The sequence below is a fragment of the Spodoptera frugiperda genome, chromosome 5, assembly GCF_023101765.2.
Source record: "Spodoptera frugiperda isolate SF20-4 chromosome 5, AGI-APGP_CSIRO_Sfru_2.0, whole genome shotgun sequence".
Lineage (NCBI taxonomy): Eukaryota > Metazoa > Arthropoda > Insecta > Lepidoptera > Noctuidae > Spodoptera > Spodoptera frugiperda.
The window spans coordinates 6,058,437-6,075,746 of NC_064216.1; the positions used below are offsets into that span (position 1 = coordinate 6,058,437).

At 34.2% G+C, this 17,310-nt stretch overlaps 2 protein-coding genes and 1 long non-coding RNA gene across 6 annotated transcripts; 1 reads left to right on the top strand and 2 right to left on the bottom strand.

The window, feature by feature from the left end:
* Positions 1–10: 10 nt before the first annotated feature.
* Positions 11–3,509, bottom strand: LOC118271746 (inhibitor of growth protein 3). The gene is made up of 11 exons (XM_035587924.2): positions 3,299–3,509; positions 3,079–3,150; positions 2,789–2,986; positions 2,471–2,612; positions 2,038–2,137; positions 1,775–1,864; positions 1,441–1,549; positions 881–989; positions 555–647; positions 332–470; positions 11–233 (listed from the first exon to the last, which is right to left on the bottom strand). Exons 1-11 carry the CDS (start codon positions 3,324–3,326, stop codon positions 114–116), a joined length of 1,200 nt encoding a protein of 399 aa, XP_035443817.1. The 5' UTR covers positions 3,327–3,509; the 3' UTR covers positions 11–113.
* Positions 3,157–5,286, top strand: LOC118271748 (uncharacterized). The gene is made up of 2 exons (XR_004783321.2): positions 3,157–3,330; positions 4,772–5,286. It is a non-coding gene; the product is annotated as an uncharacterized LOC118271748 (long non-coding RNA).
* LOC118271745 (pickpocket protein 28) lies at positions 5,026–16,740 on the bottom strand. Of its 4 annotated transcripts, none has more exons than XM_050693651.1 (14): positions 16,522–16,740; positions 12,705–12,875; positions 12,491–12,620; positions 12,106–12,221; positions 11,930–12,038; positions 10,611–10,762; positions 10,391–10,502; positions 9,910–10,002; positions 9,677–9,816; positions 8,968–9,098; positions 8,323–8,382; positions 7,636–7,852; positions 6,008–6,181; positions 5,026–5,424 (listed from the first exon to the last, which is right to left on the bottom strand). In XM_050693651.1, the coding sequence occupies exons 1-14, from the start codon at positions 16,545–16,547 to the stop codon at positions 5,310–5,312; spliced, it is 1,746 nt and encodes a 581-aa protein (XP_050549608.1). In that variant the 5' UTR covers positions 16,548–16,740; the 3' UTR covers positions 5,026–5,309. The 4 variants fall into 4 exon arrangements, with proteins under 4 accessions (XP_050549608.1, XP_050549606.1, XP_050549607.1 ...); XM_050693649.1 differs by lacking the exon at positions 16,522–16,740 and adding an exon at positions 16,163–16,509; XM_050693650.1 differs by lacking the exon at positions 16,522–16,740 and adding an exon at positions 14,481–14,658.
* Positions 16,741–17,310: the final 570 nt, after the last annotated feature.

Below are 17,310 nucleotides of genomic sequence, written 5' to 3' on the forward strand. Positions count from 1 at the left end.
CAACACAATGTTGATCATGGAATTATTTATTCAATAAGTAGGTATACAGGTAGATTAATGGCATAAAGACGATAAGAGATTAAGCATCAAGCAATAACATCGTCGTAAAGATTTCAGTTCTTTCGGTGGGCGCGGTTGCGACGCATAGCACCTTGGCACTGTGGGCAGTACCATTTGCCTTTCGGTGGGGCGGTAATGCCCACACACGGATAGTGAAACCACTCATACGGGCACTGAAAATGAAAATGAAATATATTATATTTGAAGCGATATAATTACATAATAATGAAATGTGTTCTATTAAAAATAAATGCAGTACGATAATACTTACATCTTGATTATCACAGGCAACCATGTCACCGTATGATACCTGATTGCAAATACAGTAGCGAGGTTCGTTGGGATCGTACGTCCATTCCTCCTCCATTGGCTCTTCAATAGCAACATTGTTCACGACGTTGTTCATGGCCCTAGAAAATGAATTTTGTAATTAGTACTCATTAAATACAATTGATTGATCAAACCATGTAAATTAGAGTATTTCTAATACATACACAACTGTAGGTGAAGATGAACGACTAGCAGCTGATGCGACGGCCTGCTGAGAATGGGCTGACACGCCGGTGGAGCTGTAACTGTTGCTTTTCCTAGGAATTAGAAACAAAAAATTAAAAGCCATTGATGAAATCCATCTTGTAGGAGAGTCTAGTCACTTTGTCTGATTATACTGATATTATAACGAAATATTGCAAAGATCACATCATCTTCACAAAGCAAAAACTTTATTAAACACCTTTCACATAAAATGTACTGAATAGATCTGGATGACATTATTTTAGTCAAGGTATAGTAAAAGACGAAGAAAAATAAATTAACTCACTTCTGTTTGTTCCTCTTAGTAGAAGAAGATGAAGCATTGTGTCCATGAGCTGTAGTGTGATGACCATGAACACTGTTGTTTTGAGTATGGCTTGATGCCATGCCATGCCCTGTAGAAAGTAAATGAGTTATAGGTATAAATACGTAAGTTAATTATTGGAAATAGCATAAATTTCGAAAACAAGTAATGTGTCCACAAGATTGGTATTTAACACCTCAAATTCACCAATAATTTGGACATGTGCTAGTCAGTCCTCCGCATGGTAAGAAAAAACACTGATTTTGCTCTAATCGATCTTGGGCCCTTTCTACCCAGTCTGATCCTAGATTTAATTACAGCGTGGTCCACTTAATTTGCAACTATAACGCAAACACCAAATTCACGTACACATCACACCCAGACTCGGAGCAATAATTTGTATATCAACAAACAATTGTTCCGTGAGGGACTCGAACCCGCGACACGTAACGCAGCGGTTCGTCATCCAACCATTGCGCTAACCGTGCAGTCAAAACATTTCTGCAAAATTCCTAATAGGAAGTTTGTAATCAGTGTTCTACCATGGTCGTGATGTGTGTGGTGTGTCTGCAAGGTATGGTGTGCCAGTTCACCGCCCGCCACAGCCTCATACGAAGCTTTCAGGGAGGCCGTGCGGCGACCGTGCTGCATCTGTAAATATTTTACGTTGCAACATGACACGATACGGTCTAAAAAGTAACGAACTTCTAAAAGAACCATCTGTCCAGCTTCATATTTATAAAAGAGAAAAGATATCTTGTCTTGTCATATTTAAAAGCCTTTAAGTTAAAAATCTGAAAACTTTAAACTTTACGAGGATTGACACCAGCGCAGCATGAAAACTATATTCAAATGGTAAAAGTTTAATAAACTAACCTGTTGAGTAGCTGCTATGGCTTGGCTAGCGGCAGCTGCAATAGCGCTACCTGCATGACCTAAAGAATAGGAGTCCCTGCCCAAGGCAGCCTGGAAACAAGCAATAATTATATTATTTAAAAAATGCTTAAATTGTAACAAGTAAGGTGAGCCAGAATAATGCTATTTGGCATTCCATTGTATTTGGTTGACGCAATAGGAGATAGCTGATATGATATTACAATAATAATCTTGGTATTTAAATATACTTTATACATAGTTACCTGGATAGCCGAATCCGTTCTAGATAAGTTTCCAGATGCATGACCCCGAGATTCACGATTGCCCCAGCTATCTCTTCGCTTCTCAGCCCGGATGCGGTATCTGCAATTATTACATACATCATATTATTACATTTGGTTTTTAGAAAGTGTACATAGAGTTGCCTTTACAAGACACTCGCTTTTCAGCAGATTTTGTTATTAATTGCAATGTAATTGTGTTACCCGAAAATCATGTTAGATACTTACTATAAGACTAACAACCTAATTTTAAATAAATTTTAGTATGTAATAATAAATAATCTAAAGTCTCATTTCATTACTTGAATACACAATTTAAAACAAATAAAACTTAATCTAAATAACCATTAAACATCATTAGTTTTAATGTAAGATTACAAAATTATGAAATAAATAAATAGACAATTAAGCAGACCTGTTTTCTTTGTAATGATTGTTATTTGATGTGCTTGTGTGGTTGGTATTCACATCAAGTTCCAGAGACCGTTTCTCCAATAGCTCGGTGATTCCTTTGTTGTCGGCTTCCAATTCACATTTAAACTTATGTAGTTCTGTGTCTGTAAATATGAAACATGTTTAGTTAAAGTATAATAAATAGTAAAAGTATAATAATTACTACCCAATACATTTTAGATGTTTTGTATTCGCCACAAATAACATTTAAGAATTTATAAAAAAAATTGCTGCAAATCCCAAAATATAACAATAAAATAATGTTATTTTATTTTCTTACCTAGTCTGCGTAAATATCGGTCAACTAAGTCATACATCTGAGTTGCTAGAGACGTTTTTTCTTCAGCTTCTTCAAGGGTCTTGTTGTATCCACGCTTAATGTCAGAGAATTCGGTATTGGCCTGCTCAGTGTTCAACTCTCCGCGTCTGCACCCGCTAAAAAGAGTACGGACTCTCTTTTCTAGCGTATCCATGTTATCTGAATAATGTTTTATATGTTATTAATTTAATAAAAATAAATAAATAACAATATCAGGCACATAAACCTTAAATTCTAAATATATGACTTACTCTGAACTGACAAATCCATTTCTCTCATTTCAGTAAATCTATCTCTCAGCTCCTGCGGGAGATGTTCAATCACTGCAAAAAAATATTAAAGTTTCAAAACACTGCGATGATGATTACAAATAATTTGAATTTTCGCGCTACTTTTTTCAGGGCACGCCACAGGGGTACCAACACCTAAACTATAAATTACGTCATTGCAGAAGAACAAAGAATATCTTACTTTCCAAATAGTCTTCAAGATACAGCATTTTGGTAAGTTTTATTTACTTTTTATACAAAATCGAACTCAAAATTGGTTAGATCTTAACACAAGTAAAGCACAAAACGAAGTGATCGCGGTTTAAATAAACTACGCATTAGTATATTGACGTGTACAACTGTACACTATTACGACGTCACCGCACCATAGACTATAACGAATCCGATGCGACGAACTGCGGTTGTAACTAGTGATGGGCTCACCAGACTATTTGTTTTAATTGTTATTCATTTTGTGTTATCGATATACCTTTGTTTTATTTAAACTTATTTTATTGATTAATATTAATAAGTTCTAAAAACCAGTACAGTAAATTAAATATTTTGATATATTTTTAATAGTTAATTAAACGTCCTTTTTTGTCGGTTAATAAATAACGATTTCGTTTGTGTTGTGTAAAAATAAAGGTCAGTGGTAATATACAAAGTATGAAATAATAATGTTCTGCTGTAAAATAAGCTTTTTGCCTATACATTAAAACGTTTATTATAAAAAATATCTCATAAGCGACTTAACTTATACAACTTTTCTTGAGTTAATTATTATGTTATCGGCTTACTCACGTACTGTTTTGTTTTTTCTTGAGTTACCGTTATAACACTTTACCATTATATTATTCATTATTATAATTTTTTGATGATGACTGACTTGTTTAGATTCTCTTACTATTGATATTTTTTAATATGTCCTGAACATTCCATAAATATTCTCCATACTGAAATAAATTTATCTACAATCACCGCCAAAAAATTGTAAATACTTGTTAAGCGCTACTAATTATGGGAAAATTCAGATTCCATATATTGTATTCACGTGAACATTAAACTTATTTTTTTCTATCAGATCTATTTCCTAGACATAAAATGGATTGTGTTCTGGCTTCGCATTAACCGCTTCATTTTTCTGCTCTACCCTACGGTTAACTGTCAGAGAATGCCTTAAGGCATTAAGTACGCTATTCACTATCATTTTTGTGATGAAGATTAAATAAATAAATAAGATGGAATTCAAAGATTTAAAAGCAAAAAAGTAGTTACAAAAATTAAATATTACTTCAACCACTATTTGGTTATTCCACTAACTTAATAAAAGTCAAAATGGTTGAACGGATAGTTATAACTTATAACATGTCTAAAATTGATTTCAATAGATTATATTAGCCATAGCAGTATCATCTTAATATTTTCATATCATACATCAGGAAAAAATTCAGTCGATAATCGATTACAGTTCAAGGTGCGTCTAACAACAAACATCACTATAATGATCGCAGTGCTACCAACCGTATCATTTAATAACGATGCGTTCATGATCAGACTCAATAGTATTTCAAAAGTTGCGTTCAAAAAAGAATAAAATTATTGTAGACTTTTTGAACCTTTTTTTAACTTTACCTATTTAATATTTTTAATTATTTGTTTTTTTCTTTTATAGCAACAATGATCAGACGACCTTTAACAGAAATCACACTGAAACTAGATGATCTTCAAGAATATGAATCTATTCGGAGAGACCAAGGAAATAACTCATCGTCAAATAGTGAAATGCAGGAAGACACTCCAAAACCGTTAGATGTAGTGAAAACTATTGAAGAAATTCATAACAGAATTGGATATGCTCCTAAGAAAAAGCTTAGTGGTCCTAGTACTGTGTAAAATAAAATACTTATGTTAAGAAATAAAACTTAATTTGCGGAACAGATCTTTATTTGTATTTAAACTCTTCTAATTTAGTACATCGAAATTTTTCTTAATATTACATTTAAAACTAGTAGAATTAGTAAAATGATTTAAGCTTAATTACATAGTAACTTAAAAAAACTAGTGAGTAAACAGCAAAAATGATCGTGCTTTTAAATTACAATAAAATGCCACGTTGCTCCTTTCAGTAAAGTACCATGTTAACACCAATATTATGTTTCTTTATCAATAAATGACCACTTAATGAGATTTCGTAGTTTTATTTTCCCATATTATTCGCTGTATGGATGTATTACTTTATTAGGACTTGGCCCAGGAATGTTAGAACTTTTTGCAAAATCAATTCGTCGCTGCTTGTTCCGACGGCGCCAAAGAAGACAGCATAATCTGTGGTTTAAATAAAACAACACGTTAAAAACATTAAACAAAATACAAAAAAAATAACCACGTGTTTTTGGTGCGTTGTTCAGATCCGTAGGTGGGCCTTCGCAGGCCTTTGCCTTTTTTTTCATCGTAAAGTATTTACAGCTCTCGCTCTTTAAAAAGATCTTTGCCCCGCCTAACTTTGGGTGCGTTCACAAACACAGGTAATTTAGACGCGGAATAACAATTGACCAGGCCATTGTGGACCACACAAATGATTGTTCCGTACGGGAATTGAATCCGCGACACGTTGCGCAATAAGTAGGTAACCGGTCAGTCTCTGCGCCAATCCTGCAGTCGTTGTTACATAGGATCGATAAAAGCTAGTTAGTAGTAGTTAGCTCAGCAATCAGATGATTTGTCTTGCCATATGGAAATGGCTCACTAAGATGAACCATGATCGAACCAGAAAGCCTTATTCGGTAGGTGGTCGTAGAATTGCGCTTGCAGGAGTTGCAGCCGCTTGGGTCGACCACTAAGCAGGGATTTACGAATGGATGGTACTGCAGCGTGTAGGTATGTTTCTTATTTTAGCAAAGCTACACACCTCAATGTAAGGAAATAAACGATTTCAGCGACGCTCAGGATGGAGAAACCCATGAACAGTCCAAGCAAACCACCGCAGTTGGCGAGGAAGTCCGTTTGACCATACAATTCCGACCGGCGAGAGGTGATGAACTGGGCCTCTTTGAAAAACACCATCACACGGGCGTATGTCAGGCTGAAAAGGAAATTGGTATTTTAAATTTCATAAACAACGATATCAGCTTTTGTGCATTTTTTTGCCAGCGACCCCACCCCATGGAATTGTTATTTTCATCAAACTTGAAAAAAATACTGTAGTTTAATCGAGCCAGCGAGCATAGACAGCGTTATTTCCTTATTCAATAAAAGAGTAGTGTACATGACATATGCCGTAGGTAAGTACTTCTTTAATGTTTATATTAAGGTCAATCAAACTTCCAGTATTGTCATTAGGTATCTAAATATTAAAATCACAGCACTGTTGTTGGTTATTGTGGTTTAATAACACGCGTCATTAACGTATATTTAGTTTACACAAGTTTCCTTACAGTATTATATTAGATAGTAGGTACCCATTGTCGCAAATTGGTTGTAATTTAATGTCTCTTGTATTTTATGCGAGATTTTTTTTACAGTGATATAACAGGATTCCCCAAGGAATTATTTTGGGACCAATGTTGTCTAATTCTGTCCAATCGATATAAAGTTTTAGTGATATGTAAGTAGGTACCTACCTAAGTACGTGCTTATGAATAGCATTTGGTTATAAGTCTGCTAAACCCGAACCTGGACCTGTCTTTGTCAATATTATTCTATCAATTAAACGTAATTAATAGGCAGGTACACAAACATGTGTGTTTCTTACCACTGTTAGCAGTTTTACATCTGTTTAGTTTTAAAAACATTTCACCAAGAAGGTATTGACCGGGAGTTTATTTTAGAGAGGTCGTTAACGTTAAATCAGTCGTGTGTGGAACAAAAATTATACCTACCAACTTATTTTGAAATATGAATATGGAACGACATAACAGAATAACGTATAATGTGAAAAAGCATTTGAAATACGGTGAATATTAGTTTAAACTTCGTAACAGAAATTTTAACATATTTTTAGGTGGACCGTACTAAATTACCGGCCTAGTTAGGCACCTAGTTTTATATTCATTTATTAAAACAATTAGTAGGTAATAAAAAAATTTAAACAACGAAGGTCGATCTGATTTTCTATCAAATCGGTTATTTCCTATATTATATGTATGGAAGTACTGTCAGGATAGAGCGATTGCTGGTTTTGCAGATAAATCGAGCATTGCAAAATATCCTCGCTTTATTTATTCATGTTTGGATTATTGCAGATTTCTATCTTTTGATAGGTTGTCGAAGGCAGATGAGCAAAGAGGTAGGTACTCGTATATGTATGTTAAGTAAATCTTGATCTTAAATAAGAAACTAGTTTGAAGACTAGGCAGTCTTCAAACTAGTTGAAAGAAGAGGTTTGGTTTTCTATAGGACCTACAAGAAGATTTTTTATTATAGAACACCCATGATAACGGAAACATAATGACGTATTTAATGCTGTGATTTTAGGAAAACATAAATATTTAAATAAAGAACAATATGAACTCAACCTGCGAAAATTCATAAACTTACTCCTTTAGTTCTTCAGAAATGTTGTACAATTTGTAGGCTCGGAATATGGCTGCCCAATCATAGTCAGCCTGCGACGTCTCTGCTTCGTACTCGATAGATGTGCAGGCTGGTAGACACTGGCACCTAGAAGACACCGCCAGGGCTTCTCCAAGGGAATCAGAATCATTGCCCACTCGACTATCAAGACCCGATTGGATTTCAATTGTCACCAGTTCCACTGAAACACAGATGTTTTAAATTGTGTTAGGATTAGGAATTACTTAACGACCAAGAATAATAGATGAGATTTATCACTAAAGTACAGGACGTAAATAAATAAGTATCATATCTACTTACATACGTATAAGCGGATACTTCTATAAGATTCAATTTGTTTTAGTCTTAGAAATGCTAAAATAAATCCGCGTTATTTTTATTTCACTGCGCGGAAAGGCTTTTAAAGCTCTAACAATTGAAGGTATGCCTTCATGTTGAGAAAGTGAAATATCTAAAATTAAATAAACTTTAAAATATTAATACGAAACGTGAATGTTATAAAAATTGCATAGTTAAATATATGGTAAAACATATCATGCAATGCTAATGTCTTATGTCTTACGCAACAACCACCTACGATATTTCAAATCGTTCTACAAAGCTTAACTTGGTAAAAACATATTGACAGATAGATGTTGATGACCCACTTACTCTGAGCTGATTTTATACATTCTCTGCTGCCAGCATTGCACACCTGCATATTTGGCCCATCTGGAATGCAAAGTGCATTTTTATACCGTATTACGATATATTACGTAGTAGTCTTGTGAGTAAATGTAATTACAGTTACCTACTTCCAATTCTGTATTAAGTAAGGTATTTTAATAAGCTTAATGAGTTGAGTACTTGATATAGTGACAAGGAAATAGTTTTTTTCTATCTGTTACGTTGGCCCGATAGGGTGAACTTTATCATATGTACCTATAGTCCCATCAGGGCATCATATTAAGAGTTGCCTGAGGGACTATACCTGTTAAATGTCAGGGGGCAAAATCGGGTAGTAGTGTGTGTGTTCTCAAACTCGCCTGTTTAGTCAAGCGTGGAGGTTAAGACAAACCTTATGTAGAGTTATGAAGAGGGAGCCCATAGTCCTGCAGTGGCATGCCATGATGTGTAGGAGAGAACCTTTTTTTTTATGTTTGTTGGGTCTGGCCGCTATCTTGCCTGATGGAAAGTGATGATGCGGCCTACGATGGAGCACGTCTGCCCATAAGCAACCTATTCACTCGGGCTTTGAAGACACCCAGACAAATTGAAACTACACAAAATCCTATTGAAATTAGGCGTTATACTCACAGGGCATTCCAAAATGCACGCATCCACATCGAGTGTAAGTAAAGTTCGCTAGACACTCCATCTCACAGTTGGCTTGGGTGTACACTTTGAAGTAATGAAGATAGCGCTCGCTTGGAAAATAACATTGTCGCCTGTGAACGAGAAAAAGCAACCCATTGTTCGAGATTCGAGTCTTACTTCATACTTTGTGCAGTTACAACTAATTAGTTGAGAACATTATTTAATAACATTATGATACTAACTTTATAGTTTATTGTCTGAAGGAAAATGAATTATTAACACTGTTTCAGAATACTTATCTACGATTTTTTAAATACCTATTTATTTTTATAGTGGCTATCTTTACCCCTTCAAACATGAAAGTAGAAATTTAAATCTTCTTGCATTTAATTCAGTACGTCAATAATAAGATAGTCGCGTATTAGAGCAATGTACAACAAGTATTCGCCACGAAATTTCCTATTTAGAATAGGGCGTACTTACCTACATTAAGCCGTATGTATAAACTAAATTTAATTTTATATAACTGTAAGTTATAATTATGTTTTACATAATTTATAACGACATTCTTAAAGGAGATAGGCTTACACAGCATAGAAACCAACACATCACGCAGACGGAGTAGATGTATAACTTCGCACCAGATTCTATGGACTCGTTTCTCGATAATATAAAATAACTAATAGATGTTATTTATTATTATATTCACCTGGTAGGTTCATAAGGTTTGAGGCCGTAGGAAGTGGTCATCATTTTAGGTTTCACCGCAACAACTACCTCTTGCGATAGAGGCGATCGGAAGTATTGTTGTGAAAGCCTCGGCAGCTCTGCCGGATTGTGCAACAGTATCTACAGACATTACGGGAAATGTTATTTTATTATGTTTTACTTTAATATACGGAACTACACTTTGTTTTATGTAACGCACAATAGCTGTTGTACCTTAAATCCCTGCACTGGCCCCCTGCATAGATAATCCAGATCGATTTTTTTGGCTTTCAGTAAAAAGGTGAGTCCAGATTTTACACCATATCCCTGTAATATGAAATAATAATACACACAATAAAATGCACTAGGTATCCTAGAAACGCAATACATTAGAATGGATTATTGAGTGGTCATCTCATTGGTGTGAAGATAGGTACTCGAATAATTTCAAGCCACGGTCGGGCCTCATAATCATAAGAGCATTAACAACGACATCATTAGATAGGTATTGGGCATTTATTCTTGGTATGTGACAGCAAATTGACAATGGTTGTAACTTTTATTATACATACTTACAACAAAACAAAGTACGTTGTTATGATACGACAAGCAATAGTATAATAACAATAGTTTAATTGTAAAAGAAGCTTATGTTCAATAGTGGTTTGAAAACATGACCTAGGTATTTGAACGTATGATATTTGCAAACACTCACTGCGCCTCTATGAGGATACGTTTCTATAGGTGTTCCTGCCATGTATCCCTCTTCCAAACTCCATGATTCTGCTCGTTTATCGTGCTCCAAATACGGGTAGTTTTTATGTAAACTAAGAAATAACAAGAATAAAGTTACCGATTTAAAAATCTGCAATTTGTTTGTCTAAGAATAGAGAGTCATGCTATATAGTATATTATTGTCTAAATAAATTACTTACTTATTTAATCTGAACATTTCATCTGGTCCTAAAGTATTGAATGTATAACAAAGTCCTTCTTCTGTCAGAATGGGAGAAAACAAATCGGAACAGTTTTCGCTTGGTATGTCTTTCCATTTACACCCAAAGAAAACTTCCGTCAAGTTTGGTGATACCAAATCAAGCAATAAGTAAGTAGGGCAAGTGACCCGGTTGTGGCCACCGACCCCTTTGTGGCCATTTGGGCCTTCAAATATTTATAACTAAGGCATGGACAAATAAATTACTCTGTGATGTACAGTATTTAAAATATTGAATATTGTAGATACTGATACCGTTGGCAGCTTTAATGTGTCAAACTTCACTTCGATGCAACAAGTCATTCTTTTTAGTTGAGGGTGGTAAGATACCTGAAATTTTTTAAATCTTTGCTTATTGTTTGGATGTTTATGTTAATACTACATGAAGAATATATTGTCTAAGTGGAACTAAAGTTATTTTGTCGCCATATGTTTCTGAAGTGAGGGTACTAGAAGGTGGCCACTAATGGAGACAAAATTATGAATTTCCCCATCTTTGGCCACATGGCTGGCCAAAACTTTTGTACATAGAACTTCTAGTCATTTATCGTAATTTATTTTATTTTTCCTTGGCTTTACATATCAACAAATACATTTTTCATTTTCAGAGATGCAATAAATTGCCTTCACACAAAGGGGAGGTCAGTTTACTTTGCAGCTTTTACCAACGTCATATAAATGTTGATCTCTTTATTTGTAAGTTAAATTCAAGTGAAGTAATAATATTTCATATTTTCCAAACTAAATGAAAACCATTGTTTGTAAAATGTCAAATTTAATTAATAAATTTTGATTACTTTTATTGTATTTTTTGATGGCCAGAACTGGCACACGACCGTGGCCAGAAATGGCACGAATCTGGCCAAAAATGGCACAAACTCCCTTTTTTTTTTCTTTTTTATACAGTTATTTTTCTATTGGACGTTCTTTAAAAAAAGGATTTTCTTAGGCAAGGTCAATACATGTTAAATGACTTTTTTACAAGAAATATGTTCGTGATAACAAAAACTACAAGTTAAGAAAGCATCAAAGTCGACAAAATTCTTAAAGTGGCCACAACCGGGTCACTTACGATACCTATGTATAGGAAAATTATAAAAGAGAATTGAACGAAATAATGTGAATAAGTACAAATCGATGTAATACTTATAACAGGGACTAGTGGCGAAAAGTGGGTGTATATTATATAGTAGCATTAAGTGCCGTAATGTACAAGTGCCTTCTGCCTACCCCTTCGGGCATAAAAGCCGTGACGCTACTTACCGATTTAATATTATTCACGGTGTCGACTCCAGATGAAAATTTTCGTCCATTTGCGGGTGCAAGATGGTCATCGCAGACCATTGTAAGATCTTCAAACATATGTTGTCTACAAACATAATAAATTAGTTTCTATCTTCTGACTCATCCAAAAATGTTGTATATTTATAACTTACTCATATAGAGAAAGATTGTCCCGTTGATTCATGTACAGATGATAGTATTCCGTGAAATTAAACTTCCTTTGCATCGCTTTTGTTTCAAAACAGACTGTCACTGCAGGATAAGGAATCTGGAATCAAATTAATATATGAAAACACCCAAATAATACTCTTAGGATACTCTGTTTCACAATGTCTGGATAGCCGCTATGTATCAGATAACTTTGGATTAATTTGTATGCACTGTCTGTCACTAAGTTTATCGGGCACTTATATGAAGGTGGTGAAACAGACGTTTAGAACGATGTCCCATCATGAAGGATAGTTTAATGTACCAAAGAGGGAAAAGGAAAGAGTACCATGAATCAAAGAGGAAAAACAAACGCATGACTGAACTCACCTGCCACACTGGAGTAGGGTTCTCTGCAAAACTTACAATCACCGGACTTTCGTTCCATTTTATCCAGACTTTTCTGATCAAACCCGCGCAGAGGACTACACAGCATATGAACATGAACAGCCAGAATATTCTGGAATAAGTTTAGTATAGCTTGATAGTAATGCAGTAAATATATCTCAAGTAGGTAAAGGGTATGAAGGATAATTCAACTTACTTTTCCACATAGGTTCTTTCTTTCTCTCCAATGTATTTCAATCCATGGAGATTAGAATTAGCAGTATAATCTACCAAGTAATCTTTGATGATGCTACTCTTCGCTCTCTTTGTTTTTTCTTGTTTTTCTTCATTTTCAACAGTTTCAGGAGTCTTCCCGAAGCTTTCCGATCTACAATAATATTTGTTGTTAGTGATTTATATGGCATGTAGGACAAAGATTATAATTAACTTTGAATTTTAGGGTCCCAAGGTGTACCTCGAGTGTCGCCTCATGATGCTCGGCGAAGACTACATCAAAATATGGGTATAAAATAAAATGCGTTGTTAATTTGGGCTTGGTACCAGAAAAACGTCATGGCTGTTAATGTTAGCCCAAGGGATACATGTTGACCAATTAAGAAATTAAATTTAGTAGAATGCTGACTAATTCGTTACATTTGTTTCATTATTTGTTTAATGAATATTCAAATCGTAACAAGGTTCGCACATCACAGGCTGCTGAGCCCACCCTGCACGTCCGCAACATAGATGACTTTGTAGTTTTCATTGCAATATTATGACATTGGCAGCCCTACCCCGTTTCACTTGGGAGTGTTATGGAATAACATTAATGTCAATGGTGGAATTTAACCTGAATATTTTTGTAGTATAATTCTTGAACTGTTAAAATTAATATAGGTACCTACCTCGATGATTTGAAATAAACGCAATTAAAAGGAAACCCTTATTTTATGTTACTTTAACTTAAATCTATAAAGTAACTTTAGTTAGAAAAATCTAAAGACATCAAAAATGTTTAACTATTTACAGGTTTTACCTAATTAACTAATTTAATTACAAATGTAAGTGAAATATGGAACAAAGCTACTTCAAGTGGGTAGCTGATATTCGGCAAGATGTGTATGAATAAGGCGTTTGATAGTTTTCGAAAAAATAATATTAGGTATACCCAGGCAGACTCGCAGTCGATAAGTTTACTTTTTAAATTGCGAAAGTGGGTGTATGTAATCGACAGTCCGACTTTCCTACTACATAGTTTATTCTTTGGGGAATATAAAACGAGGCGATCGATGTTATTGCAACTTATATTATTAATGCGCAAGTGTGTTTGTTTGTCTTTCTTTTATAAATAGTACCTATTAAATAATAGTAATAGCGTACGGTTTTTGTGCCTGGTCTGGAAATAGTTTTGACGATGAAGGGATGTACCTATACCTAGGTAGGCTACATTTTCCCTTTGACTTCACGGGGAAAGCCATAGACCACAACTTGTATTCTAATACGTAAGCTATGACATAATGCGGAGGTAATAATATATCGCACTAATTTACAGAAATAAATATAAATTTCCCACGAGAAGTGTCGATTAGGGATTACTAAGTAGCAATACAGAAATTGATAAACAAAATACGAATTAATTAAGTTAAATACTTCCAGTTAATTATGGATTTGTCTATATATTTGTGGGCATTTAGGTAATTTGTTATTGTTGGTTACTGGTATCAACTCGTTCCAATTCCCTAAAGGAAACTAAGTACAATATTTAGTAAAACTTTGAAATAGGGAAAAAGGACATGTTATGGTAATTTATGGCCGCTTAATGTGTGTCCAAAATTGTGTAATGTTATTCAATGTAGGCAAAATACTAAAATATAATTGTCATAATATATTTACATGGTTTATAACTATGTACAAGTATGTAATAAGTGAGGAAAACTATAAAAATAACATAACGGACTCACGCCGCCGGCTTGTGAACAATTTATTTTCAAACCTGCTTAAATTATATGACGAATTCGACGCGTTGATCTTCCTCAATTCACAATCACAGCTAATTTCGGATTTCCTTGATGCTCCAATTAAGTTAGACATATTGTTTATATATGTTCGTTATTAAATTGCATTTAAGTACCTACTTACTTCACAACATGCCAACTGGGCTTCGCTTGAAAAACTAAGTTCAGATTTTACATTATTGTATTAAATAAACATAATAATAACAATAAATCCCTTATCAAAATGTTGTATCCACCTACTCATTATATCTATATTTTGTACTTATATTTTTTGATTTCCTCTCATTACAGACTATATGTAGATATTTATTATAGGCCTATATATTATAGCACTAGTAGGCGTCGCCATAGGCAGGAGAAGTTATTGGATGATTATCCCCCCATTAAAAAAACATCCACTCTTTACCGATCTTATGTTATGTAGTCCTATATAATATACTCACTAGGTTACTCACTCAAAAACTGGAGTTGCGGACAACTTAAGGGGTAATCGGGGCTCCGGCTCAAAGCAGGTTAAAGGATTACTTCGTTCCTTTGATTTTAATCGATAAGAATTTGAAACTCTCTCTCGCCTCACTCAGGGCGGGAGAAGTCAATGGTTGATTTTCTTTTTCTCCCGTCAAAAAAGTGTAAAAAACATAGGTACCTATCCCACCGGACCAGTTCTTAGATAACTTAGATATTGCACAAATATCTAGGTAAGTGCCTAATTGCCTATATTTTTAAGAGCATCTACTACGTACATTTAAAATTTTGTTTTCTGAGTATGCTCTTGATGTAGGTAGGGGTAGGTACATGGGGAGTCTTTCACTAAAGAAATTAACTCAAGCTTTAAAATACGGGACTTAAGTTCCTTTGCACAGAATCCCTAGTACATAATTAGTTACTCTTGTTATGCGGTTAATCCCGTTCCCAGATACTGATTCATAAACAACAAATTTTAACAAATCAAGTCCGGATGTTCCTTATCATGCGTATTTTCCTCATATTAATAAATGTTAAACTGTCAAACAAAACGTTTGTCATTGTCCTTCGATTTAATTTAATACGTCCTTATAATAGTTTCAGTTTCAGATACGCTTAAATGCTACTATTGACAATAATTGAAATTTGAAATAGGGAAAAGAGACATGTTATGGTCTTTTAACTTACAACTTAAGAAAACTTAGATGTTTGACAAAATTGTAAAACGGTTACCTACTCACACTCATATTATGTTTGAATCGCCAAAAATACGCACAGCAAATATTTTTATTTTGCTTTCAAATTTTTTGACATCCAACATGTAAAGTTCTGGTAAGACTTTTGGAGAATCGTGTTAAGAATAGGTTTAAGTAATGTGCTATTGTTTAAATTTCAACACAAACGCCCGTTTAGTCTGTAATTCACACCTACATACATATTACTACCAATATAAGACTGCTTTATCAGAGCATCAAGGGCCAAAAAGGGTCAAAATATGAAATAACGTCATGTTTACTGAGCCTCTGGTTTCCACAGATTATATTATTAACAATGAATTTTATCATATTTATAAAAATAACAGACAAACAAAGGACAAACAGTTCGTTAACTTCGGTACATACTGGTTTAAATACATAAGATAATTATTTTTAAAATACTTAGCCATCATTTAAAAACATCAATATATTTGTCAAACCTGTTGAAATTAAGTGCTGAGAGCAATGCAATGGTTTTTGCATAATCTCGGCTGAATCCTTTCTCTTCTGTTTTGGTTCCCTTTTCCGTTTTGCTGTTCACATTTATTAAATGTTCCATTCTACTTTCTAGCTAAAAATATTGATATACACCACTAAAACACTGACTAATGGTTTACATGCAATCACAGAATGGTTAATTACACGTCAACGGGATGAACAAATTAATGGCAGTCACTGATTCAAAGAAGATCAAGAGTCAGTTAGCAGAAGTACTACCAAAACACAATCTAATGCACTTTGAAGATAATGTGGACTACAACATACGTTTTCTATTTCAAAGCTACCGTAAAAATCTCACTTCATAAAATTATTGAATAAAATCATCGCTTTCTTCTTCAAACATTTGTAGTGCGGAAACTTGCAAACTTTACGAAAAACACTACCCGATTCAAGAATATTGCAGTTGCTGCTTCACTTATTGACGTATGGAATTCATATAAAATGCATTTATTTTTTTCTATTGTCTAACAAACACTACCGTTAGAACTGCACAACAACGAGTGCTCACTAGAAATGTTTATTAAGAACCTAAATGTTTACATGTAAGGCCCATTGATGTCTATGATGACATAGCACAACACAATGGCTGTTCATTGTTTGTGTACTTTTCTTACCAACATTGGATCATCAGTAATTTGAATTGTGCTCAGTACGTATATGGCAATAGAATCTAGAATCACCCCTATAACAAGGGATGGGATTGAGAATAATAACACAACTGTTGAATAGTGGGAGTTACGTCGTATTATAATGTGGACATCCTTCTACCTCTTACCTTACCTTTAGTAGAATGACGTTATGCTTTTTTTTTGTGAAGCTTGCTAAAGGATCTGAATGAAATTGACCAACATTTTGGAAACATAGTCTAAAATTTTTGAAGTAATTTGCATCCAAAAATCATCTTCAACTCAAAAACATTTTTGTTTTGAGACTCTTCACTTCGTTTTCTATCTGCAGGCTTCGTTAATATTTTGGCAACAGAGGATTGCTGTGAAAAAAAAATTGACCGATATTTAAGTTCTCAAATAGAGGACTCCACAGAAAGACTAGAAAGAGCATAATGTATGTTACCTACATGTAAATAGGT

What these genes read in the sequence shown, in the direction of transcription:
- LOC118271746 (XM_035587924.2), bottom strand. Translation starts at nt 3,326, where the DNA reads ATGCTGTATCTTGAAGACTATTTGGAAA. An exon ending in AATGGATTTGTCAGTTCAGA is followed by an intron (nt 2,987 to 3,078) that starts GTAAGTCATATA and finishes AACATTATTCAG; the next exon opens with ATAACATGGATACGCTAGAA. An exon ending in AATCATTACAAAGAAAACAG is followed by an intron (nt 2,138 to 2,470) that starts GTCTGCTTAATT and finishes TAATAATTGCAG; the next exon opens with ATACCGCATCCGGGCTGAGA.
- LOC118271745 (XM_050693649.1), bottom strand. Translation starts at nt 16,281, where the DNA reads ATGGAACATTTAATAAATGTGAACAGCAAAACGGAAAAGGGAACCAAA. An exon ending in AAACCTTATGAACCTACCAG is followed by an intron (nt 9,099 to 9,676) that starts GTGAATATAATA and finishes TCTCGTTCACAG; the next exon opens with GCGACAATGTTATTTTCCAA. An exon ending in ATTTCTGAAGAACTAAAGGA is followed by an intron (nt 6,182 to 7,635) that starts GTAAGTTTATGA and finishes TTTCCTTTTCAG; the next exon opens with CCTGACATACGCCCGTGTGA.